The sequence below is a fragment of the Colius striatus genome, chromosome 7 (genome assembly GCF_028858725.1).
Source record: "Colius striatus isolate bColStr4 chromosome 7, bColStr4.1.hap1, whole genome shotgun sequence".
Lineage (NCBI taxonomy): Eukaryota > Metazoa > Chordata > Aves > Coliiformes > Coliidae > Colius > Colius striatus.
The window spans coordinates 12,513,307-12,540,977 of record NC_084765.1 but is presented as its reverse complement, the minus strand read 5'-3'; the positions used below and the strand labels follow the sequence as shown (position 1 = coordinate 12,540,977).

The 27,671-nt window shown below is 40.4% G+C and overlaps 1 protein-coding gene across 1 annotated transcript; it reads left to right on the top strand.

Moving 5' to 3' along the window:
- The first annotated feature begins 1,057 nt into the window (after positions 1–1,057).
- Positions 1,058–26,916, top strand: COPB1 (COPI coat complex subunit beta 1). Its single transcript, XM_062000089.1, has 22 exons — positions 1,058–1,185; positions 3,948–4,099; positions 8,531–8,760; positions 9,461–9,630; positions 10,708–10,822; positions 11,398–11,490; positions 12,481–12,618; positions 13,615–13,734; positions 14,203–14,310; positions 14,404–14,550; positions 14,979–15,124; positions 16,129–16,225; positions 16,799–16,959; positions 17,622–17,742; positions 18,103–18,330; positions 18,500–18,679; positions 20,227–20,371; positions 22,648–22,767; positions 23,210–23,355; positions 24,321–24,410; positions 25,180–25,335; positions 26,576–26,916. Exons 2-22 carry the CDS (start codon positions 4,009–4,011, stop codon positions 26,633–26,635), a joined length of 2,862 nt encoding a protein of 953 aa, XP_061856073.1. The 5' UTR covers positions 1,058–1,185; positions 3,948–4,008; the 3' UTR covers positions 26,636–26,916.
- The last annotated feature ends 755 nt before the right edge of the window (positions 26,917–27,671 follow it).

Sequence of the window (27,671 nt, the reverse complement as noted above, 5' to 3'; positions counted from 1 at the left end):
TAACGACCTAAATTGAAGTAGCAAGGGAAGCATGTAAAATCTCCATTATGGGTCCCTCAGGTGATGGATCTCTGCATTGCTGCTGAACAAACACGTTCTGTGGGGTTTTGTCCCTTCAGCTTTCTCTGTGTGATGTGACTAGGGAGGACTCAAAGCCTCTTTGGCTTCGAGCTAGAATGCCACAAAGTTTGGGAATGTCTGTTGGGGAAGGCCAGTGAGTTGGTGCTTCCAAGGTGCAATGTAGATGTGATGCTGTATTTTAAGCAAGACAAGTTTTGCTTTTTTTTTTTAATGTGTTTGGTTGTGGGATTTTTTTTTTCCCCCCATGTTGGATTGTTCTATTGTAATTATTCTCACCAAGGAACACATTGAAAAGAGCAAGTCTGGGATGAACTCACACAGGACACACTCATTGTGTCCTGCTCAATGTACTTATAAAAAAAACCCTAAAACTTACATCTTGTCTTTTATTAATTTATAAAGCATGGGGCTGTCCTGGACAGGCTCTAAATACTGTGTTGAATCACAGAATCATAGAATGGAAGGGGTTGGAAGGGACCTTTAGAGATCATCTAGTCCAACCCCCTTCCAGAAGCAGGAATCCATTTCGGTAGTTCCATCATGAAAAAACATATTAACAAAGAATTATTCCAGGGCGTGTAGTTGGTTTTATACACTAGGTCAACCTGCTTTTCTTTTGTCTTTTTTTAAATTATTTTTCTATCATTATTTATCCCCTACTATTTTCCTTCTCAGTTTTCCTGTTATTTTTCTACTTTTTTACCCCTTTCTTTTCCTACTTTTTTTTCTACTTCCCCCCTCCTTTCCCTCCGCCCCCCGCCCTTCATTTCCCTCTCCCCAATTCCCTGTTTTGGGGCAGGGGGCCGCGTGTTCCCCGCCTCTGCCGCCCCCTTCGCCCCGCTGACGTTGCACCCCACGGCCCCGTGCCCCGCCTCCCGCCCTCGTGGCGCTCGCGCGCGCAACCTTGGCACGCCACGATCTGTCCCGCCCCTTTCGCGTTGCCGTGCGGGCGAGAGGAGTGTCCCGCCACGGCCGCCGTACTATCGATGTGGCCTGGGAAACGAGCGGCTCCACGTCAGCCATCGCCGGAGCGGGAGCGCCGCGGGCAGGAGCTCCGCACCGCACCTAGCTCGACCGGACCGGGTCGGGCCGCCACAGCGCTGGGTACGGAGCCTTATGACTGCGAAGCAGCAGCGGCGCCGGGGAAGGAGGGGGTGCAGGGCAGTGGGGACTGTAGTCGTGCTGCCGCTCCGATGGGGCCCGCAGGCCTGAGGCCTCACAGCCCCGCCAGCATCCTTCTGGGTGGATCCCTCAGGAGAGCCCTCAGCACTGCTGACGGGAGGCCACAGGCCTCGGGGGTTTAGGGCTTGGAGTACCTTGTGTCACGGCCTCTTGGAGACGTGCGGTGGTGGTGTGGTGTTGTAGATCTCCGAATTTATTCCGGGAAATGGCTGGCAAATGGTGGCATCCGAGTGTTCAGTTTTACCTCTTAGAGGAAAATGCCAGGTGTTTTGACCGAAAAGTGATCACCTAGAAAATTAAGAGGGAGATCTTCGTGCATCAATGAAATTTTGATTTCCCAGAATTTTGATTCATAAGGTACCCCAGGTCATAAAGCTCCTCAAAGATGTGGCTGGAGAGCAGGCGTGGCTTTTTGTTTTTCTGTATTGTATATACTGTGTAACTTTCAGTTTCCTTATAGCGATGCTTAAAAATTTTGTTGCTGAGGAAGTCGAGTAGCACCTTAGGTGTCTTTGGCAATTCTCTGTAAGATTAAACTGTGATTTCAAGACTTGGTGGTAGATCTCCCCATCATACCTCCCAGCTCTGCATATTAGCAGAGTTTTATTTTTCAGAGCATAAAATACACTCCACATTCTCATGTTTCGGAGACGTGTTTGTCTGATTTTTTAGAGAGTTTCTGCAGTTGAAGTCTTTGTATGAGTAAAGATACGTGGACTACTTTTCACAAACATCTGCTTTATGGTCTGCATGAGTTATTGGAGGCGAAGGTGCTAGCTGCAGGGCTTTGAGTCAGGAGTTTTGGATAACAGTATGGAAAAACTACGCAAAAAGCTGCTGCTGTGGCAGAAAACAGTCATATTTCTAAATGGGAGGAGCCATTGATACTGTAAGCAGCAATCTTGAAGGATCTAGTCCATAAAAATTAATTTTCTTAACAGAAAGAGGCATTTTTAAAAAAAGTTATTGCCATTCTTTCCTGGGGTAGTAGCTGTGGTACTGTTTTAGTTCTTGGGTAGAAAGAGGTTGCAGCCTACGTTAGCACAACTTACCTGCTCGCTGTTCAGCCTGAGATTCTCCAGGTGCCCATTTGATGGGAAAAGGGACTTTGGAGCCAGTACTTGCTTGTGTGGTGTCTCAGCCCTTTATTCAAATATTGCAAGTCCATGTCTCACCTTCACTTTCTTTCCTCAGAGCAACTGGTGGGGCAGTGCTTTGAACCAGCCTGGGAATTGTTTTTTGTTGGTCAGTTCAACTTTATTTTTCTTACTGCTTCAAAAATAAGGTAGACGTGGAGAGTTTACAAGGTTTGTATCTCAAAAGTTTTCTGGACAAATAAGAGACGTGATGTGGAGTAGAAGCTGACTGTGTCCAGGTGATAACTTCTTAAACTAGCATGTTATTGAAAGCTTTCTGTCACAGAGGTATGGCACTGCTCAAGATCATTTAACTCTGAGAAGAAGTGATGTGCAGTGAAAACACAGCTTTGAGTTGGAGAGCTTCATGTTTTCTTCTTTTTGTAAATGATGGAGACCATTCTGTTCAGTTCTGTTGGCTCTCTTAGTAATAATGGTTAGTAATAATAACTGTTTAAAACAAGTGTGGTTTTACACAATATTTAACTGATGTTGTAGTGTAATGATTTAAAGTTTAAAATGTTTTTGTTTTAATGATTTGTTAAACTCAGTCTAAGACTTCCAGAAAATTTAGAGCAATAAAAGCACAGAGAAAGTAACTTTTCCTGTAAATTTTTGACACATATTCTGTAGAAAATACAAAAGTGTTCATGTAATAAAAAGTAACAGTTTGCTGTGCTTGTAAGTGTGCTATCTTAGTGTTAACTGAGCTAGCTCGAACTTGAGCATTTTTCATTACGTAAGAAATGGAACAAAAGATTTGATTTGATCCTAGATGTCTGTTCTATAAAAAACAAACGAGAGAGTGAGGATTGAACTTAATTACTAATTTTGTTATCTTGAGCTGTCAGCCACAGCAGCTTTAATAGATCTGTAACCTCAGACTTTTTCACTGTAAAAATACTTTCCTTGTTACTATCTAGGGAAGTAGTTAGACAGTAGAGTTGAGCTACCCTGATGATCCTTGGCAGGTAAAAGGGCAGTCCTTTGTCCCTCTCCACCATGTCCTCGGTCTCTGCTCTGTTGACTCTCATACTCATCTTTAAAGCTGCCTTCTTAGGCTGATTCAACTTGTTAAACAAGTACAAAAACTCTGGGTTGGTTTTTTTTGGGTTTTTTTCTGTGTTGTTTTTCATCTGAAGTTGCAGCTTGGTTCAGTTCACCTGGCGAGGCAAAGGACTGCAGGAGGGTGGTGGGAATATATAGCCAGGATGAGGGATTGGCTAGAAGAGGGAAAAGCTGCTGCATCTGTTCGGCTTCATTCAGGGGCCTGTACGCTTGTATTGTCTCCATGTCCTAAGTATTGGAAAGATTTCTTTCATTTATTGGTTAAGGGTGGGGGGTTTTTTTGTCTTTGGGAAATTTCCTGCTCTTCATTTTTTTGGTGCTAACAGAAATATTTTAGCATAACAGAAAGCTGAGAAGGCATTTGAATGTGGCTTCACAAGAAACCCAACAATTTGTTAAGTCAGTTATGAACGAATTTTTATGTGACCTGTTAATAAAACCTGTTAACTTTGGGATGGCCTTGTTTGCTTTTTTTTTTAGGTTGTCTGATATTTGTGTCAAAATAATTCTTCCACTGAGAGAACTGTTGTAACCAAGAACAATGACTGCTGCAGAGAATGTGTGCTACACCTTAATCAATGTTCCAATGGATTCAGAACCACCATCTGAAATCAGCTTAAAAAATGACCTAGGCAAGTAGTGGACAGTAATTTGAAGGATACTCCATCTTACCTGAATTATTCTCACATTTTCTCATTGTGCCTTTCATAGAATATTGTTTACATTTTATGAACTAAAACTCAACAGTTTTGTGTTTATTTTGTTCCTTTGATTTTTGAAATGTTTACATTCTTCTGTTTCCTGTGTTTTAAGAAATTTCATGATGTTTATGTTACCTGTTTTGGCTGGAGTTTTTTGTTTTTTTCCGCTCAGTGTGCGCCAAATTTTGAGATCTTTTTTCTGTCTTTCTGTTTGAAGTAGTACCTGTTGGGGCTAAGGAAGATTAAATCAATGTAATGATGAGCAACAAGTTATTGTTTAGTTAGTGCACTTGTTGGCAGAAATGGCAGTGTTAGTGTTTAGTACACATCCAATTACATTGTAGTATCCTGGTATTAAAGCCTCACATTTAAGCATTCAATGAAATTTGTTGTACTTAGGTAAATCTGGTGTGTTGATCCTAGAATTGAGTCTGAACTCAGTGCTTATTCTTGAAGTGCCTCATGATTCCTCTTCATTGAATCATAGAATGGTAGGGATTGGAAGGGACCTTTAGATATCATCTAGTCCAAACCCCCTGCAGAAGCAGGTTCACCTAGATCAGGTCGCATAGGAACATGTCCAGGCGGGTCTTGAAGACCTCCAAGGAAGGAGACTCCACAACCCCTCTGGGCAGCCTGTGCCAGGGCTCCCTCACAATAAAATAGTTTTTTCTTATGTTTAAGTAGAACTTTTTGTGTTCCAGCTTCATCCCATTACCCCTTGTCCTGTTGCTAGCTACTATAGAAAAAAGGGATGTCCCAACCTCCTGACACCCACCCTTTAGATATTTGTAAATGTTAGTCAGATCTCCCCTCAGTCTCCTCTTCTCCAGACTAAACAGCCCCAGTTCCCACAGCCTTTCCTCCTATGAAAGATATTCCAATCCCCTGATCATCTTGGTGGCCCTGCGCTGGACTCTCTCCAGCACTTCCCTGTCCCTCTTGAGCTGAGGAGTCCAGAACTGGACACAGGACTCCAGATGAGGCCTCACCAGGGCAGAGTAGAGAGGGAGAAGAACCTCCCTTGACCTGCTGGCCACACTCTTCTTGATGCATCCCAGGATGCCATTGGCCTTCTTGGCCACGAGGGCACATTGCTAGCTCATGGTTAGTTTATTATCAATCAGGATTCCCAGGTCTCCCTGCAGAGCTGCTCTTCAGCAGATCGACCCCCAGCCCGTACTGGTGCAGGGGGTTGCCCCTTCCCAGATGCAGGACTCTGCACTTGTCCTTGTTGAACCTCATGAGGTTCCTCTCTGCCCAACTCTCAAGCTGGTTGAGATCCCACTGAATGGCAGCACAGCCTCTGGGGAATCAGTCAGTCCTCCCAGTTTGGTGTCATCAGGGAACTTGCTGAGGGTACACTCGGTCCCCTTATCCAGGTTGTTGATGAAGATGTTGAACAAGACTGGCCCCAGAACCGATCCCTGTGGAACTCCACTGGCTACAGGCCTCCAACTCAATTCTGTGCCATTGATCACCAGCCTCTGGGCTCTGTCATTCAGCCAGCTCTCGATCCACCTCGCTGTCCACTCATCCAAGCCACACTGTCTGAGCTTTCTGATGAGGATGTTATGGGAGACAGTGTCAAAAGCCTTGCTGAAGTCAAGGTAGATGACATCCGCTGCTCTCCCCTCATCTAGCCAGCTGGTTATGCCTTCATAGAAGGATATCAGGTTAGTCAAGCAGGATTTCCCCTTGGTGAAGCCATGTTGACTCCCCCTGATAACCATCTTTTCCTTCATATATTCAGTGATAACATTCAGGATGAGTTGTTCCGTCACCTTTGCAGGGATGGAGGTGAGGCTGACCGGCCTGTAGTTTCCTGGGTCATCCTTCCTGCCCTTTTTGAAGACTGGCATGACATTGGGCTTTCTCCAGTCCTCAGGCACCTCACCTGTCCTCCATGATTGTTCAAAGATGATGGAGAGAGGCTTAGCAATCACATCAGCCGGCTCCCTAAGCACTCTACGATGCATCCCATCAGGACCAATTGACTTATGAGCCTTAAGCTTGGCCGACAAGTCTTTAACCTCTTCCTCTTCCACCCAGGGCAAGTCCTCTGCTGTCCTGGCCATCCTGTTATCCTTGCTGGACTGGGCTTCCCAAGGGTCAGCCTTGGCCGTAAAGACTGAAGCAAAGAAGGCATTCAGCACTTTGGCCTTCTGTGCATCCTCAGACACCAGGACACCCTCAGTGTTCAGCAGCGGGCCCACATTCCCCCTCACCATCCTTCCGCTGCTGATGTACTTGAAAAATGCCTTATTCCTGTCCTTAACATCCCTGGCTAAATGTAATTCTAGAAGGGCTCTAGCCTTCCTAGTTGCACCCCTGCATGCCCTGGCAATGTTCCTATACTCTTCCCAAGAAGCCAGCCCCTGTTTCCAAGGAGATGACTCCTTTCTGCCTGAGTTGTCCCAGCAGATCCTTGCTCATCCATGGAGGCCTCCTACCTTCTTTTCCTCCTTTCTTGCGCATTGGGACACACTGATCCTGGGCTTGGAGGAAGTGATGCTTGAAGATTGACTAGCCCTCATTGGCACTTCTGTCTAGAATCATATCCCATGAGATCCATCCAAGTAGATCTTTGAAGAGGCCAAAGTTGGCTCACCTGAAATCCAGGGTCACGGTCTTGCTTTGTGTTCTGCCTCTTCCACACAGGATCTTGAACTCTACCATCTCATGGTCATTGCAGCCAAGGTTGCCTCCAACCTTCACAACCCCAACCAGGCCCTCCTTATTCATCAGTACCAGGTCCAGCAGCACACCCCTCCTTGTTGGTTCCTCGATCATCTGTGACAGGAAGTTGTTGTCAACAATCTGTAGGAACCTCCTGGACTGCGTGTGCTTGGCTGTGTGACTGTCCCAGCAAATATCAGGGTGGTTGAAGTCCCCCATGAGGACCAGGGACTGTGATCGTGAGGCAGCTCCCAGCTGTTTGTAGAAGGCCTTATCCACATCCTCCTCCTGATGAGGTGGCCTGTAGTGGACTCCTACAACAATATCACCTGCCTTGCCCTGGCCATTAATTTTTACCCAGAAGCACTCTACCTGCTCCTCATCCCCACCCAGGCACAGTTCAGAACACATTAATTGCTCCCTCACATAGAGAGCAACTCCACTTCCACACCTTGTCAGTCTGTCTTTCCTGAACAATACATAACCCTCCATGGCTGTGCTCCAGTCATGGCAGCTGTCCCACCATGTCTGTGTGACCGCAATGAGGTCGTAGCCCCACATCCACACCCACATCTCCAGTTCCTCCTGCTTATTCCCCAGGCTGTGTGCATTGGTGTAGAGGCAGCGCAGGGGCTTACTCAAACACACAGGTTTCCCTGGATGGGTGCAGGAGGTTCCTCCCTGGTTTGGCTCTTTCTCAGGGTGGTCAGCCTTGCGTATCTCAGCCCAGTGTGCAGATGAAGGGCACTTATTGCATTCCCTGTCCTGCCCTGTTTCCCAGCTAGAGGGGACAGCTTGTTCTGTTTTGCTTCTCCCCCCACCCCCCAAGTCCCTTAGTTTGAAGACCTCTTTATTAAATTTGCTGGTCTACTCCCAAATAATCCAGTGCCCTTTATGGGAGAGATGAATCCCGTCCCGTCCTATCAAGCTGTAGACCCCAAGGAGGGATCCATTGTCAAAGTACCCAAAGCCTTCCCACCGGCACCAGTCTCTCAGCCAGGAGTTCACTTGGCTGATTTTTCCATTGCAAACTCATCCTTTAGTGAACAGGACAGAGGAGAAAATAACCTGAGCCCCTCTACCTTTTACCTGCTCCCCCAAGGATTTAAAATCCATCTGGATCCTGGAGATGTCATGCCTCATGTCATCATTCATACCTACATGGAACACAAGTAAGGGGTAGTAGCCTGCATCCCTGACGAGCCGTGGCACTCTCTCGGCCACATCCCTGATCTTGGCTCCAGGCAGGCAGCACACCTCTCTTGACTCCCTACCTGCTCCACAGATGGGTCTCTCAGTGCCCCTTAGCAGCGAGTCACCCACAACAAGCACCTATCGCCTCTTCCTACGATTTCCATTACCTACTGCAGGTGGAGCAGCTGATGGTTTGTTTAGTGGGTTTTCCCCTTTTGGAAATTGTTTGTTGAAGTCCCTTGTCGCCAGTGCCTCATACTTATTTGTAGTGGGCACTCTGGAAGGAGGGCTTTGAAGATGAGCCTTTGTCTCCTTTCGTAACCAGGATCCATATCATCTTTTTTGTAGAAGTAAGGGTGTGAATTTTATTGATATACTATATTACATCCCTTCACAGGGTGTTTGTGTCTTCTGATACTGATGATCAGTATTCCTGTTAAACTCCCTGTGACCTGTTAGCCTTCCTGATTTCATTTCCTTCTCCTCTAGAGAAAGGAGATGTCAAGTTGAAGACAGAGGCCTTAAAGAAAGTAATCATCATGATTCTGAATGGTGAAAAACTACCCGGCCTTCTGATGACCATCATACGTTTTGTGCTGCCTCTCCAAGATCATACCATCAAAAAACTGCTGCTTGTTTTTTGGGAGATAGTGCCAAAGACAACTCCAGATGGCAGGCTTCTGCAAGAAATGATCCTTGTATGCGATGCATACAGAAAGGTAGCCCATTGTTTATTTCTTATGTTCCCATATGGATCTTCATAGAAAGTATGTCAATTTGTTTTATTTATTAAACATAAAAATGGTTTATGCTCAGCATTTCGTTCCCAACTGTTATGTCTCAGTGCTTCAGAACTGGATAATTGTAAATAAGAGCAGACTTACTACCAGGGAGTTTTTATGTGCTCTTTTACAAGTTATCAAAAGTTTAGTGCTCTTTGTTTCCAAATCAGTGAACCTCAAAGATGAGGGGTAACCTAATCACCATCTTCATAGTGTCTTGGGATAAGCCACAAGTCATAAAAGGACACTATTTTTGGAATAACTTCATTGTGGTGTATTTAGGACACTCCCTCACAAAGATAATAAGGTCCTTCAGCTTCTTTGGGACTGGGTCAGAAAGAGAGGAACTAGTACACGCTAGAGGTTAGTATCCAGTGTGCAGGCACAACTGCAGGGTGAGCTTTCACAGCCCCAGTAATCAGAGAATACAGAAAAAAATCCCACAGATTTTGACTGTAAGTTTTAAATATTGTGGGGCAGCAGTGTGTTGAAAAGGTGGTTCACAAGAAGACAGTGAGGTGGTGTTGTGGTTGTTGGGAATTCGTAGAGTGTGAGAAGGCTAGCAAGTGCATTCATCTGAGCTTAACAATTAGACTGAAGAGTCTGGAATTTCAAATATGTTTGTTGTTGATTTTAGGATCTTCAGCACCCGAATGAATTTATTCGAGGCTCCACTCTTCGTTTTCTTTGTAAGCTGAAAGAAGCAGAGCTGCTGGAGCCTTTGATGCCAGCCATCCGTGCGTGCCTAGAACATCGGCACAGCTATGTGCGCAGAAATGCGGTTCTTGCGATTTACACCATTTATAGGTAAATGCCAGAATTTAAAGTTGTGAGTGCACAAGACCAAGGCTAGCTTTAGTGATCTGAATAGTTTTGGGAATCTCATGAACATTTATTAATCACTGTTGTGGTGTTCGGGGTTTGGGGTTTTTCTTGGTTTCCTTTTTCTCCTCTATTTAATGGAGTTCTTTGGAACAGCAAAAGGTACTGCTGCTGCGTTCTCAGATGTGACTGAGCTCTTTATGGCAGGTTAATTTGTATGGGCAAATGCCTCATGTGGTGATCTAAATGTTATTAATAGTAACGATTATCCACAATCATAAATACAGAGTCATCCTCATAGGAATATGCATATATACATTTATTTGAAGCGAGACATTCATCAGATACTGCAGTTATGTACTAAACATTACTGCAGTTCTTACCTGAACAGTGTGGCTGAATCGTAGAATCATAGAATGGTAGGGGTTGGAAGGGACCTTTAGCAATCATCTAGTCCAAACCTCCTGCCAAAGCAGGTCAACCTGGATCAGGTCACCAGGAATGTGTCCAGGCGGGTTTTGAAGACCTCCAGAGACAGGGAGTCCACACCCTCCCTGGGCAGCCTGTGCCAGAGCTCCCTCACCTTCACAATAATATAGTTTTATCTTATGTTTAAATGGAACTTTTTGTGTTCCAGCTTCATCCCACTACCCCTTGTCCTGTTGCTAGATACAACAGAAAAATGGATGCCCCAACCTTCTGATACCCACCATTTAGATAACTGTAAATATTAATAAGATCTCTCCTCAGTCTCGTCTTCTCCAGACTAAACAGTCCCAGTTCCTGCAGCCTTTCCTCATAAGGAAGATGCTCCAGTCCCGTGATCATGAATGTAACTGTTAAACAAAAATCATTGATGGGATAATGTCTTAGCTGTTGTGATAATTTTTTAAAGCTCCTTGAGTCGGTTTACGGTTCAAAGTAGCTACACAAAAGCTGTTTATCGCCAATATGCACCGTTGGAATTTTTGTAAATGCTTGTTTGTAGGATATGCCCTTAAGCCTTTGGTTTTGCTCCTTACCAGTTGTTCTTTTAATTATGATTATTTTGTTTTAAAAAAGAAATTTTGAACACCTTATACCTGATGCTCCTGAGCTGATCCATGATTTCTTGGTGAATGAGAAAGATGCAAGCTGCAAAAGAAATGCATTTATGATGCTAATTCATGCAGATCAGGTAAGGATTCTTGTCCTTAAATTTGTTTTAAACACTTTTAAAGTGACCTAGGTAGTTTGTTGATAGTATAAACTGTTTATATTAAAATTTATATAGAACTCTTTTGTGGACTATTTGATAACTGAAAAAGTTTAAGTAGGCCTTAATGCTGTCTTTATTCTAAAGGAAAATTACTGTATTTGGTGAAGGCATATGTTTTGGTGCTGAAAACTAATTAGTTTTGCCAAGTGAGCTTAGAATTGCTCCTTTACCTACTGTTTTATGACTTCTGTAGTCATGAGAAAGAAATGGCAATTTCTGTTAAGTGTTTTCGATTGTTTGCTCTACAGGCAATTGGCTTTTGTGCCTGATTACCGTTAGTTTTGTCTCTCTCTCTTTGCCATCTGTAGACAGAAGGGATTAATTAGCTTTTCAGGTTTACAATGTTTTCATAAGTTGTTTTGAATTTCAAGTTGAAAGATTGAATGTGTGCTGGTTTATATGATGATCTTTAAAATGTATTTTGTTTTACAATATATCTTAGTGAGCAAACTCATAAGAATTTACAATAATTTATCTTTTATTATTGCATACAGGATAGAGCTCTGGATTATTTGAGTACCTGTATTGACCAAGTCCAGACATTTGGTGACATACTGCAGTTGGTTATTGTTGAACTAATTTATAAGGTAAAAGGAAAACATTGTGGCACATTTAAAGTAAATACACTTGTTAGGTTATATTAGGCTGCTTTTTAAAAGGGTTAGAGTCTTGTCTGGAAAGGGCATTATAGTTGTCATCTGATCCATGTCAGGAATGTGTCAGTATTTAGTAAGCTGAGTAAGATTTGTCTCTCAAAACACTTTTTGTGTTCCCATTACCCCTCATCCTGTTGCTAGCTACTATAGAAAAAAGGGATGTCCCAACCTCCTGACACCCACCCTTTAGATGTTTGTAAATGTTAATAAGATCTCCCCTCAATCTCCTCTTGTCTAGACTAAACAGCCCCAGTTCCCACAGCCTTTTCTCATATGAAAGATGTTCTATTCCCCTGATCATCTTGGTGGCCTGCAGTGGACTCTCTCCAGAAGTTCTCTTGTCCTTCTTGAGCTGAGGAGCCCAGAACTGGACACAGGACTCCAGATGAGACCTCACCAGGGCAGAGTAGAGAGGGAGAAGAACTTCCCTTGACCTGCTGGCCACACTCTACTTGATGCATCCCAGGATGCCATTGGCCTTCTTGGCCACGAAGGCACATTGCTGGCTCATGTTCAGTTTATTATTAATCAGGACTCCCAGGTCTCTTACTGCAGAGCAATACAGAGCGGTATAGAGCAATATGTCTCTAACATCAGATTGTGTATCTCTGGACTGTGTATTATCAGACTGTTCTTCATGGACATGAGCAGGGAATCTGTTACAGAAAGTAGTAGAGTTTATGCTCTTAGTTTTGATCTGAGATTTTAAGACCTTATAGCGTTGCACCGAATTATTGAGAACAGCTTTTTGATAGCTTTTATAATTATATTTTACAATTGTGAATGAGACTTCCTATACCCAGAAAAGCTTTTTATCTTTTGCTTAGTTTTCTCCTTGTTGAGAGGTAATGAAGCAGTTGAACTATATGATTGCTATTTTCTTCTTTCGTGTGGCAACTATATATCGTTCCTCTTGCCTAGGTCTGTCATGCGAATCCATCAGAGAGAGCTCGGTTTATTCGCTGTATCTACAACTTACTGCAGTCATCGAGTCCTGCAGTGAAGTATGAAGCTGCAGGTACTCTAGTTACACTGTCCAGTGCACCAACAGCAATCAAGGTATAAAAGTGGCATTTTCAGATGTTTCAGTAGCTTTTATTGCACTGGAATGAATACTGTGTGCTGTATGTTGCTGCTTTGAAAGAGCACAACCTTTAGTAATACGATGTTTAACTCTTCACTTGTGAAATACCACCTTTAAATATCTCTTAAAAGTGATCACACAAAAAGACTGAAGCTGTATTTTGCAGGCCTGTGGCTATTGGACTCTATGTCACTTTGGTAGTGAATAAGCTTGATTACTGTGCAAACTTTTTGTACAATAGTTGGTACCAACCTGCAATCTTCTTGACATACTTACCAAAGCAGACTAACACTGAGGATTTGCAGGGATTGAATTACTTTCTTTACTCATAAATATTCTCTTCTGACTAAGATGGGAGCATTAAAGCAGTGAAGATTTACATTGATTACTGAAGGACCTTGGGTTCCTAGATTATGTTTGTATAATTGATCACACAGAAATTTTGAACTTGTATGGAAAATTCAAAAATAGAATATGCATGTCTAGATTAAGAGTAAAAGCATTCAGATAGTTGTTTTGAAAGATAAGAGGAGTATTCCAACATCCTCGCTTTACTGTAGTAATTTTTGTGAAGTAGGAATATTGTACATAGAAACTGTTGTTAAAGCTACATCCAGATAGGCTAACATTGGCAACTGTTTTCAGTCGTTTTTCATGCCCTACTCTGTACTTTAGAGCTGACCTAAAGCATGACAGGAAATACATCTCTTGATGACTTGTTCTGAATTTGAAGTCAAGTGTGTGCGTTGTAAGTTGATACCATCGTGCGCCTTCCATGTAATTTTTGTAACATGGTGGTAAAGTCGATATTTACAGTGGAGCAAAAAGTTTTTCAAGTCTGTTTTGAGCTTCACTTCTGTGCCAACTCTTTGAGTAGTTACTTTAATAGTGATGTAGAAAGTGTCTTGACAAATTTCTCAAGTTTCTCTCCTTCATTACTTAGAAAAAAATTTTGATCCTTTTAATTATAGGCAGCTGCCCAATGCTACATAGATTTGATTATTAAAGAAAGTGATAATAACGTGAAACTGATTGTTTTGGATCGGTTGATTGAATTAAAAGAGCATCCCTCTCATGAGCGAGTGTTACAGGTATGTGAGCTGTCTCTTTTCCTGCAAGCTTGTGGAAGGCTTTTATTCCCTCACTGAAACTTTCAGTGGGTGTGATGTATGGAAAAATGTGCTTCTGAAGTTTAAATCTTCTACTGATACGTTTCCAGTAAAAACACATTGGATGGACTTGTATGACTTGCTGCTTTTTTTGTCTGTGTAAGAATTAACAGTTGGAAAATGCTTTCTTGATTGCAAAACTTAATGATGCGACTTGCATGGTAGACTTTTACACTGGCATGGAATGACTTAAACGAAGTTTCTGGTGGGTGGGAAATCTTGCTTGTTTGTCATTAAGTTATGTGGCTGGGATGTGTTCCTTTATTGTCAGTAAGTTTTATATTACCTATCCAGAAAGTCTTTGAAAATCATCAAGGACTGAAAATTAGAATTCTATGAAAGGAGATCATTTATAGCAACAAAGTAGTTGGCATTTTGTTATTGTTTCAGGATCTAGTTATGGACATCCTCAGAGTCCTGAGTACCCCAGATCTAGAAGTGCGCAAAAAAACCCTTCAGCTGGCTTTGGACCTTGTCTCTTCAAGAAATGTGGAGGAGGTAAAATACATATTATTTTTGTTTTGTTCTGCTGGGTTTTATTCTTTGGAAAAATATGAGACTTTCTTCAATTTTATTTCATCTTTTCTGCAGCTTGTGATTGTTCTGAAGAAGGAAGTGATTAAAACTAATAACGTGACAGAGCATGAAGACACAGACAAGTACAGGCAGCTGCTTGTTCGTACACTGCATTCCTGTAGTGTTCGGTTTCCAGATATGGCTGCAAATGTTATTCCAGTGGTATGCAAATGTTTAATTATATTGTCATTAAATATGTCTGAGCTATACCTGAATCCTGGAGGATAACTGAAGCTGAGGTGTTTCTAATAGTGGCCTCATACAAACCAGCACTATTTTTGATTTCTAAAGAAATACAGGACTTTTGATGCTGTAGTTATTTGTCTTCTGAGTATTTTTTAGGAATATTTTTGAAGAACGTAAGCTGAAGAGTACCTTTACTTAAAAGTGCAAGAATTTGTATCATGAGAAAAACAGATTTGGGATTATGGTAGTTGGTAATTGTTTGGAATGTACTTAAGGTTATTTGATTAGTGCTTTGTTTAACAGGAGTTACATGTGCAGTTTTATTTTTCTGAATGTAGAAGGAAAATACTATTGTACAAACTTAACTGTGCTGCTGTTTGTGCTCACGTTCACTCTTGTGCTAGCTGATGGAGTTCCTTAGTGATAACAATGAAGCGGCAGCTGCTGATGTCTTGGAGTTTGTGCGGGAAGCGATCCAGCGGTTTGATAACCTCAGGCCTCTTATTGTTGAGAAGATGCTCGAAGTCTTTCATGCCATTAAATCTGTCAAGTGAGTACAAAATAGGATATCAGACGTTGGAGCACCTTGTGGCTTGCTTGCATTGAAAGTATATATTGTCCTGTAAGATGTACTAAAATCCTTTCAAACTACACACAAAGGAAAATAACTGAAGCTGTGATATTTTGTGGGTAGATGATTACTAGCTAAAGGTCCTTCTTGCCTACTTGTACAATAGGTATATTGGGTGCTCATTGCATTGAATTAAGAAAAAGTAATATTTACTGTTATGATGCAATTGATAATTGTATTTCCACTTGTTAGAAGATAGCATTGGTGATGAAAGCCAACTCAGAAGTGTTGTGTTTGTCAAAATGGAGTTATTGAGGAGTTATTTCAACAGGAATTTGCACTTGTACATTTACTGGAAAACCCAGTCTAACATAGACTGGACTTTGTAGTCTGCAGAGCTTCTTTAGTACCTTTCAAGGCTCTGAAAACTTGCTTTTCTGATAAATCTGCAAAGATTAAGACCTATTAGAACTTCTGTGTATCAAGACACTACTCTGCCATTCTTCCAATACACAGGAAATTGACTCTTGTATCTTCATCATCTCGTCTCATTAAGTGGGGAAAAAAAAGCCTCTGAAGCTTTGCTTTTTTGCCCAGAGTCTTCATTCATATTCTTGTTTTTAATTTTCTCTTGTACAAAGGAAAAATTTGTTTGTCTCAGTTAACTGGAGAAATTACAGGTGACTTTATTGCATACAGTAGAATTATTTTGTTATGTTCATAAGGAAATTTAATTTTGAGATTATCCAGATTAACACAGATGAGAATAAATTTGTAGCAGAGACTCCTTCTATTTTGATATACTTGTTCCTTAGTTTACTAAGGCTGAAGGGATGTTTGCTTTTGATCAAACGCACGTTCTATCAGTTGCGTTCTTTTGAATTTGCCAAGACTGGCCTTTACCACCTGACCATAAATCACTTCCCTTGATGCTAGTTCAGTATATAATGAAAGCATGACTTAAGTTATTGTTCTTGTCTTAGGATTTATCGAGGAGCTTTATGGATCCTTGGAGAATATTGCAGCACAAAAGAGGATATACAGAGTGTAATGACAGAAGTTCGCAGGTCACTTGGAGAGGTGTGTTTACATTAGGCTGGCTCTTTGGGGTTTTACTAGTGTGGAGTGTTTTCTAGGAAAACAATGTTTTTGAAAATCAAGTAAGATGCACCAGGGTTTTGAGCACTTGTGATAGGTAATGGCATGTGCACAAGAAATGGAAAATAAAAACTAAATAGGGTTTTGCCTTCATTCATTATTATTTTTAAAGTAGCATACCTGAAGCTAGCATGTACTCAGAACAAGTGATATCTGCTAAGAGAGATGAGAAATCAATTTCATAAAATTATGACAGTTTTAAGATACAATGTAATTATATGACTAGGAAAGGAATAGTGTTTTAAATCTGGGTTGTTCTGAGAAGGATCTAAGATAATCTGAAGTGTGGGCTTTATTGTATGGATAGGAGGCTTCTGTTTCTATTTCATCATCTGCCTGTCTCCTCAAATTCTCTCAAAGCTATTGCACTGTAACTGACCTTTTACTTATAAAAACCTTAACAATGCAAATAATTTTTATTAAAACCTTCTGCAGAACAAAACTGTCTTTCTTTTTCTGTATTAATTGTAACAACTGTTTTCTGTTTCTTTCTAGATCCCAATAGTGGAATCTGAAATCAAGAAAGAAGCTGGTGAGCTAAAACCTGAAGAAGAGGTGTCTGTAGGTCCAGCTCAGAAATTGGTGACAGAGATGGGCACTTATGCAACACAGAGTGCTCTCAGTAGCTCCCGACCTGCCAAAAAGGAAGAAGACAGGTATTTAATATTCATACTAAGCCAGGACTTGGTTAATTTTTTTTTCCATGTAAGCAGTATTGTCTCTCATACAGATTTTAGTAGTTGAGGTAATTACTGTTTTAAAGTATTATCCTAAGTAGATGGCACGTGACAGGAAGTTGCCTAGTTGCTTAGGATTTGTGATCAAAGCTTACTGTGTATGAAAATAACATTATTAATTGTGGTATCCTAAATTCTAGTTGATTCTTTAGATATAAAGTCCTCTCGCAGTTTTTTATTAGATACAGAGAAGTTGCCTTTAGATCATAGAATGGTTTTTTTCCTTAATATCAACTTATTTTATTTAATACTTGCTCCAGTTTATAGGTAGCTAGGATAATTGCTATATTTCCTGAATTACTGTAGATGGGCTACTTCATCTTTACTAGTCATTATCATCTCAGAGCTACAATGAAATTATTATACTATACACTTTTCAGTCCCTGTTTTGTCTGGAAATGGCTGTATGACTTGTGAATATCTCTGCATCTGGGAAACTAATTCTAGAGGAAAAAAAAAAAACACTTCTGAGGCATTTCAAGTTTATTTTGTTTGTACAGTATGCATGTTGAGGTATGAAGATAAGTAGGCTAAAGAGTGTCATCCAAGACTAGCTTCCTGATTATCTTTTGTGTTTGCAGACCTCCCTTACGAGGATTCCTGCTTGATGGCGATTTCTTTGTTGCAGCTTCTCTTGCTACAACTTTAACTAAGATTGCTTTACGATATATTTCACTAGTTCAGGAAAAGAAGAAACAAAATGTGAGTCATCTATTGTGTTTTCACTGTAGTTGGGAAGAAGAGCTGGTTGTTGTCTCTTTTGAACAAATGCAAAATGGGTTAAGTCTAAGGTGAAGTGTTAGTTATGTGATTGCATAATAATGATAATTTGGGTCACAAACAGGGCCTACTGCTTTCCAACCACTCTATCTAGATGGTCTGTAAATCATACTGCTTGGTTTCTAGATAACAAGTACTAAAAACATTAAGTATTCTCTTCAGAGATGTTATGATTTGATTAATATGCACCTTTCTGTGAATAAGTCAGAAATAAACATTTCTGTAAAGCTATGTAAAATGCAGTAACTTCTTCCATTCTTTTTGCTTTTTTGTCCTCCTCAGTCCTTTATTGCTGAAGCTATGCTGCTGATGGCTACTATTCTCCATTTGGGGAAGTCCTCTCTTCCCAAGAAGCCAATTACAGATGACGATGTGGATCGCATTTCCTTGTGTCTGAAGGTTTTGTCAGAATGCTCTCCTCTCATGAATGATATTTTCAACAAAGAATGCAGGCAGTCCCTCTCTCACATGCTGTCGGCCAAGCTAGAAGAGGAGAAACTTTCCCAGAAGGTGAGTTGTTGTAAGTGTGCAACCATAAACACGTGGCGTTTTTTACAGATGTTCATGTCCAAGCTAGTCCCTGAAATGTCACCATTTGACTCTGTGTAGGTCAGCCATTGTTTGACTGTGTTTCTGTGCTAAGGAATGAAATTCATTGGGAATATTTCTCTTCCTGCAGAAAGAATCTGAGAAGAGGAATGTGACGGTTCAGCCAGATGATCCCATTTCCTTCATGCAGCTTACTGCTAAAAACGAAATGAGCTCAAAAGAAGACCAGTTTCAGCTTAGTCTGCTTGCAGCAATGGGAAACACACAGAGGAAGGAGGCTGCTGATCCTCTTGCATCCAAACTTAATAAGGTAATGTGAAAGGCAGTGTTTTAATTACATACACTTTATGCTGCTAGTGCACAGGATCAGCTTTGGGAATCGCAGGCTGGAACTGATGAACCAAGTTATGCTGGCTCATTGTAAAGACTTGAGTCTTTCCTGCTTAGGACCAGGATGAAGAGAAAAGCCCTTGTGCTTAAGGTTGTCACCTTCTTCACATGGGAAGGGAAGACTTAAGGAGGAGACTTGGAAACTGGAATATGGAGAAGAAATTTAAATAGTTTGCTGGTCTGAAGAGCCCAGTAAAACTCACAGGGAGGGGAGCAGGGATGTCATAAGTGCTTAGAAACCCTCCCATATCCTATTGTCAAATGCAATGCATCCTTCTTTCACTCTTTATACCTTTTTTGGTGCTTGTTATCAGGACCTACATAGAAGGTCCAAAGAGGAGAATTCTGTTGATTTATGCATTAGTTAGAGTTAAAAACCCCAGACTTTTAATCTGCAGAAGTCTGGGTGAATTCTTTTTACTGTTTAAAGTTACCTTTTCGTTTTAAAGCACCATTTCTTTGTCTTGCTGGTCTTTTTGAGAGTAAATGGCATTACAGTCCATATTTCAGGAACTTAAGTAAATTCAGTTCAGAATACGTTTATAGAACCTTTCCAGATGAAATGTAATGTGTACACAAAAGGACATATGAAGGAGGTTAAAATTTGTTTATATGAGTAATATGGACAGTCACTGTGTGTTTAGCTATAAATCAATGAAACTGTTTATTTTGGAAGACTTAGGCACGAGCTTTAGATTTCCTAAACATCACAACTTCTTTAAAAAGTATTCTCTAGACAGAACTTGTGGTGATTTCTTTTTGCAATGTTTTTTCCAATTTTCTTTTTTTTTTTTTCCTTTTTTCTTAGTAGTAAGTTCTGTAAAATTAAAAGCTCTTTGCACAGCTGCTTGATTTCATAGAATCATAGAATGATTTGAGTTGGAAGGGGCCTTAAAGTTCACTAACTTCCAGCCCACTCCAAGCCCCATCCAACCTGGCCTTGAACACTGCCAGGGGTGAGGCATCCACAGCCTCTCTGGGAAACCTGTTCCAGTGTCTCAGCACCCTCACAAGGGAGAAATTCTTCCAAACCTCAATCTAAATTTCCCCTCTTTCAGTCTAAAGCCATTACCCCTTTTTGTGTTACTATATGCCCTTGTAAAAAGTCTCTCTCTGACTTTTCTGTAGGCCCCTTTAGGGACTGGGAGGCTGCTGTAAGGTCTCCCCAGAGCCTTTTCTCCTCCAGGCTGAACAACCCCAGCTCTGTCAACCTTTCTGCTTAGGAGAGGCTCTTCAGCCCTCTAGTGATCTTCATGGCCTCCTCTGGACACGCTTCAACAGGTCCATGCCCTTCCTGTGTTGGGGGCTCCAGAGCTGAATGCAGCACTCCATATTATGGCTCATATTAAAGAGCAATGGATTTATTTGTACTTTATTCTTATTTTTTTTGGTCATTGTTTGACATGATTCTATGTTTTATACTGGTTTATGAGACAGGAGATACCTTAAAACTGTTTTCTTTCACAGGTCACTCAGCTGACAGGTTTCTCGGACCCTGTGTACGCGGAGGCGTACGTCCACGTCAATCAGTATGACATTGTGCTGGATGTGCTCGTGGTCAACCAGACCAGCGACACACTGCAGAACTGCACACTAGAGCTGGCTACACTGGGTAAGGAGTGATGAGGAAAACAAACCAAACACTGAGCAGCAGTAAGGTTCTGGCCATTGGCACACAGTTGTAAGGAGTTTCTGAAACTCTTGTAAATAGTTACAAATTTGTGCCAACTAGTTGCTGTTTACAACAGATGTTTTTGAATGCTTATAAAAATACATTTTTATGGCAAAAGGCCCATAAATTGGCACTGACAGTGCTATCTGATGATATAAACTATAATCACATTTTTAATTTTTTCCTGTTTTTTTTCACTAGAAAAATAACATTTTCTTTTCTTTTCTCTCTTTTTCCTGAAACATGAGCAGACTTCTTGATACACTTATTCACCGTTGTTCTGTTGCTGTAGAACAAGAGGCCAAAATCCAAACTGACACAGAGCAACTCTGAGGCAACAAAAAGACATCTGTCTAGGTGGTTCTTGTAGTCAGGCTGAAGTAGTTAAATAGTGATGTACTCAACTGAAACCATACGCTGCACCAACAGCTGTACTACAGGCTTGTTTGAATGATACCGAGGCTTCATTTACTTCTTTTAGGGGAGAAACTGGAGCAAATAATCCAAGAACAGTAACCAGTTTCCTATTGGTTGTCTCTGATTTTTGGAGGCAGGAGTTGAAATATGTTATAACATACTAGGGGAAAGAATGTTACATTCTTTTAGTTGATGTAAGTATGACTGGAGGGGCATAGTCTTCCTCCTAATCTTTTGTAAATCATTTGGTCAGCCAAATGATAGAGATAAATTTATTACTTCAGAGGTTGTATTTTTCTATTTATCAGCACAATAAAGTAGAATGCTGTATTTCCTACTTGGCATCTTCAGATACGTTGTAAAAACTGACTTGATGCATCACTCCTGTGTGTGGAGCTGGTGCTGTTCATGCTGTGTTCTCAGATTGCACAGTGTGACAGAACTAGGGACTCTGCTAAAAGCGCATGCTAATGGATTAGGGTAAAAAAAGGTCTCTTACTGTTTCCTGGGAGCAATTATATTCAAAATCAAGGTGATACTTTGACCTGTTTGTAAATAGCTTTGTGCATGTAACTCTGGATGTTGAACTTTGGTTTTGAGACGCTTGACTGTAGGATTAGGTATTACAATGTTGTCAGTCATTAAAACACAAGGTAGAATTAACCATCTCCTGATTGTTAGAAATTCAATAGTTGACTCAATCCAAAGCTCATTTTGTGCTGCCATTCAGTGGGATCTTGACTGGCTTGAGAGTTGGGTGGAGAGGAACCTCATGAGGTTCAACAAGGACAAGTGCAGAGTCCTGCACCTCAGCAGCAGCAACCCCATGCATTAGTACAGGCTGGGGATTGACCTGCTGGAGAGCATCTCTGCAGAGGGAGACCTGGGTGTCCTGATTGATAATAAGCTAAACATGAGCCAGCAATGTGCCCTTGTGGCCAAGAAGGCCAATGGCATCCTGGGATGCATCAAGTAGAGTGTGGCCAGCAGGTCAAGGGAGGTTCTCCTCCCCCTCTACTGTGCCCTGGTGAGGCCTCATCTGGAGTCCTGTGTCCAGTTCTGGGCTCCTCAGCTCAGGAGGGACAGAGAACTTCTGGAGAGAGTCCAGTGCAGGGCCACCAAGATGATCAGGGGATTGGAGCATCTTCCTTATGAGGAAAGGCTGTGGGAACTGGGACTGTTTAGTCTGGAGAAGAGGAGACTGAGGGGAGATCTTATTAACATTTATAAATGTCTAATGGTGGGTGTCAGGAGGTTGGGGCATCCATTTTTCTATTGTATCTAGCAACAGGACAAGGGGTAATGGAAAGAAGCTGGAACACAAAAAGTTCCACTTAAACATAACAAAAAACTATTTCACTTAGAGGGTGAGGGAGCCCTGGCACAGGCTGCCCAGAGGGGTTGTGGAATCTCCTTCCTTGGAGGTCTTCAAGACCCTCCTGGACACATTCCTATGCCACCTGATCTAGGTGACCTGCTTGAGCAGGGGGGTTGGACTAGATGATCTCTAAAAGTCACTTCCAACCCATCCTGTTTCATGATTCTATGATTTAAGTCAGTGTTTGCATTCATTTTCACTGGGGTTTTTAATGTAATGTAAATTATTTTGCCCTGCAGGTTGCTAACTGTAAAAAAAAATTAACCAACCAAAAATATCCAAATCAACTAATACCTTCATTGTGGTATTTAATGCAACTCATTGGGATTGGACGACAAGAAAATTTAGAAAATCTTGTTCCGAAAGCTAAACTCATGGTATTAATGTTCCCTGATCCCCATCTTCCAATTTCTTTACACAGGTGACTTGAAACTTGTGGAAAAACCATCTCCTTTGACACTTGCTCCACATGATTTTGCAAACATTAAAGCTAATGTCAAAGTGGCTTCAACAGAAAATGGAATAATTTTTGGTAATATTGGTAAGTAAAATATTTGGTCCGTGAAATTAACATTCATGTGTAGCATTTCTTCACTGCCTAATCAGCTCCAAAGTAACACTTCCTTCCTAGAGGAAAAGAAATGTTCTACAGCATATGTATATTTTGTGGTTGTTTTTTGTAAAAGTTGTATTGCTTTTACTTTAAATAATAATAGAACTTGCTGCCTTTTAATGATTAGCAGCGTGGCACTTGGAGCCAAGTCTCTGAATTTGAAATGAGCTAGACAGCCTTGCCTGAACGACCAGTACCCTTAATGGAAAGCTCTGTGGCAACTGGATAAAGCACTTGAAGAGGACAGAGGTCAGCAATGAGACTGAGCAAGTGCTGACTGTTTCTAACTGGCAGGTCGAATCTGAGCACTCTTACTTGGTTCAAACTCACATTTTTTACACACTAAGGTGGTTTGTGTTTTATATTGCAGTGTATGATGTGTCTGGAGCAGCCAGCGACAGAAACTGTGTGGTTCTCAGTGATATTCACATTGACATCATGGATTACATCCAGCCTGCTTCATGTACAGATGCGGAGTTCAGACAGATGTGGGCAGAATTTGAGTGGGAAAACAAAGTTAGTTTTATTTTTTGTATGTTGTTTGGGTTTTTTCTTGATGAAGTATAGTTCTGTTTCTTCTTCTACGTCAGTTTGTTACATCAGCTCATTATATAAACCTCATTCAACATTTGCATTGGATGTTGGCCTCAAGTAACTCATTCTCTTGTAGCCATCTTATCTGTTTCACAAGCTTAGTGATACAACTACTTTTTTTCTTACAAAAGAGGTATGTGGCTTGAGCCTTGCCTCCTGTACAGAAAGGGTCTAAATTCATTGGTGGTTGCTATGCATTTCTGCTAAAAGGTGAAATAACAAGTTAATGCTGAGACTACAGAGTTATTTATGCTGCTCAGCCTATACAGTTCTTTAAAATAATGGAATCATTAAGGTTGAAAAGGGACCTTTTACAGAGCATTTGGTCCAGCCCACCTGCCTTGGGCAGGGACAACTTTCACTTTATCCAATAACCTTTAGCATACTCTTATGGGTACTATGTGAGACCAACAGAACGGTGGGTATGCTTAATACTAGAGGATGCTGAAACTGTTAGTTATAGACCTGTTAAAAAGGGTTTGGGAGAGACAATCTCATAGGACAGAGCAACATAATTTATGATAGAGTAGACAGAATGGAAGATAGTTTACATAAACTGTAACCTTGTTTGCTACATGTATGCAGTTGAGACTAGATTTAAGTATCTCAGGTGGAAACTGCTGTTGAGAGTGTGTGATGAGCAGAATATGACATTCACCTAATGCATTTTAGAAACTATGATAATAACATGAAATTCTCACTCTTAACAAGTGGATAGCAGGAGGTTAAATACCACCACATGATGGGAAGTGTTACTAGCTTGCTGCATGTGATGTTACTCAAGGAGTAATGTAGTGGTAATCTCCTTTATAAAGCCCTGAAGAAGAGATGGTGTCAGAAATGCTGAGGTGCTAATAAAGTAATTATCATTTTTTCCCTTCTTGAAGGTTACAGTGAATACAAATATCATTGATCTAAATGAATATCTACAGCATATACTGAAGTCAACGAATATGAAGTGCCTGACTCCAGAGAAGGTGAGAGTTGCTTTGAGACTTTTAGACACTCTTCCATGTTTGTATGCTTTATTGTTCAATTTGTTTAGCACTTGTTGCTAATATTATTAGAGATGCTTGCTTACAATATTAAGTAGTATATAAACTTCAAAGTTTTTAAATAAGTGGTCTGAAATGAATAAAAGCAAATTAATGTTATCAAAATTCTGTGTTGCTTATTTGCTTCAACTGTTTCTTGCTCAGATAGTGAATCAGAATGTCTAGTTTAAGTTGTAGTAGCTAAGCTGTAGTATGGATTTGATGGAGCCATCTCTTTTCTAAAGGTTTTTCTCAGTAGCTCCAAGTTCCTTCTCTGTCAAAATTTACCTTTCTTTTGACAGTTTAGTCTTTTTGTTATAAAGCAAAATAATCCCAATTTGTTATTTGATTGTTATTAGTATATAGTAGGTATAATTAGCTATTAGCTAATATATGTAGAGTAGCCAAAATAAGTATAGTGATTATTGCTACTGTTTAGCTTATTATTTACTATTTTGCTGTTTGTAAATCAGACCACAAACTCCCACCCTTCCTTGCCTTGTTGAATGCTGTAGATTGATTCTCTTACAATAATAATTTTAGTAAAAGGCCTTCACTGTTTTCCAGTGCATGATTCTCACCTTTTACACTATGTTGTATGTGAAGTCTGAACGTTAAATACTGCTACCTGCCTAGCTAACCTAGGACCGATTCAAATGTGTTTAAAGGATTTTGACCTTTATTCTAAGGAGTTGAAATATGCTTTCCATAGGCACTTTCTGGCTACTGTGGCTTTATGGCAGCCAATCTCTATGCTCGTTCCATATTTGGAGAAGATGCACTTGCAAATGTCAGCATTGAAAAGCCAATTCATCTTGGGCCAGAGGCGCCTGTCACGGGTCACATACGAATCCGTGCAAAGAGTCAGGTAACGTGGCTTCTATTTGGAGCACTGTTTCTTCCTGTCATATTTAAGAGAATGTACAAAGCACCATAAAAAGTTGCAAATTTTTGGACATAGATTAGTTTGTAGTACTAGATGTAATAGGAAAATTTTAAGAAAGATGACTATAGGAACTTTAGCCTTAGTTTTAAAACTTACCTTATACAGTTTTTGTAAGGAAGGAATGTTTTCCTAGTTAGGTATAATCCCACTCTTTTCACCCAGTGTATTACCATAAAATGGACCTTTTGCCCAAGATTTTCTTATTTTATCTATGCTTCCTATGGTTCCATGATCTGTTTCCTACTAAATGACACATTTCAATTTCACACAAGAAAGAAATATTATGCATATAATTGCTGTTCACTGATTCTTTTAAAAAATTAAAAAAAAACCCCCAAAATTTTTCAGTAGGATTATTTTCTGTAGGTGCATCTATGAGTATGCTCTGAGTTTTAGAACTTCTATCCTCCAGCTGAAAAAAAGTACACCATTTGGAACTGTTCAATGAGAAAAAACAATGTAGCAATAAAAGTATTTCAAACAGCATACAGTAAAGGATTGCCTGAATGTTTTCACATTCAAAGAGACCATTTAGTTTATGTCATGTCACTGTAAAGATTTTGAAGTGGTTTAATGTTTCTGACGGGTACAGTGGTACTTCTACATAAGACTGCATTCAGTTACATATGCCAGCTTGATTCATCTTGAAATTATTCTGCTATTGGTTGTGTAGATTTATTCATGCACTTTCTTTTGAGATTTCTTCAGTTTCTTTGCAATATTAATATGGTTCTGTGATGAAATTAATTTTTATAGCTTTAGTGCATTGAGTGTTACTGTCATCACTGAGACTTGAAACAGCTGAATTTCAGTAGCTGGACTGACAGTTGTAATTTCTCAAGTGGCAGCATACCTTCAATTGGTGGGAGGTCAAAAGGCTTACTTTTTTAACACTCTGCCTGTTCTATTGATAACAGATTTAGCAATTGCTAGCTTGTTGAAGTTTCATTGTTTTTATAATAGATGTGTATCTGGCCTTTACCTAACACTAAGAAAGTGTGCACTATAATGTATATAAATAAATGAATAGTTAGAAATACTCGAGATTCCATGCCACTAACTTCATGGATTTCTAGATATGGAACGTTCATTTTAATATAGGCAAACTAAAGTTATTTTGAAGTACCTTATGTCATGAATGTTTCCTTTCTTTTCCTTACAGGGCATGGCCTTGAGTCTCGGAGATAAGATCAATTTGTCTCAGAAGAAAACAAGTTTATAAATTTTACCTAATGTCTTTTCAGGTCTTTTACAGTTTAATCTTAGGTATGTGGCTTTTGGGATCCAGAACATCTTGTATTATTCAGTGTTCTGTAATTGTAGAAGCCAAGCTTTTGAGATGAAAGCATTCCAGCAGATAATTTATAGGTTCTCCATGATTGATACTGAGCAAAACTTTAAATCTCCAGGTTTTTTTTCTTTGTCCTGGAAGTCATGTTTTCTTTGTCTCTAATATATACTGATGCTCACATACAATAAACAAATTATGCCAGTAAACCATAATCTCTGTACTATTTGATCAGTATTGAATATCCTGTGAGGGGTATTTTATTACTCTGAGAAAGTGGGAGTGTATAATAGCTTAAGTGTTTACAATAGTGACTAGACCCGAATTGTGTGAATGTGTGATCATGACTTAAAAATACTCTGGTATACTTAGGAGAATATATATTTGACAACTGAGTCGAAGGCTGTAAGTTTTATGTGGTTTAGTAATGTAATCATTTGTCACAGACAAGCTTGTAATATCAGGAAACAGACTCAAAACTCATCTCTTTCCAGCAAGTAGCAGAACCTTTCACTCTGTTTCTGAAATGCTTTCCTGATGGCGTTACCATGCATAGCATAACATTGCTGGTGCTGTTCTTATTTTTCAGTTAGTACAGAAAAGACAGCCAAGTGCAATGCTAAAGTTGTAGCAGCACAGCCAGTACTTCCAGCGAATGCAGCCCTTAGCCACGTGTTTAAGCTCAGGAAGGAAGGATCCAGGCTGGTGATGATCTTGCAAGGAATTGAACAAAGTTGAGGAATTGCGGAAGAGGAAGAATTGTGAATGAAGGTCAGGTTGAGAAGTGGAAGCGAGTTAACAACAGTTTGGCTACTAAACATTCTGTAAATTAGCGTTAAATTAAAACATATAACCATTAGATTGAAAATACTTTTATCTGAACTTGTTAAGCATTAATTCTGAATTTGTTAAATCACAAGCAATTAAATGTACAGAAGAGTCTCCAGAGCCAGCAGTACTCTTCGTTTTG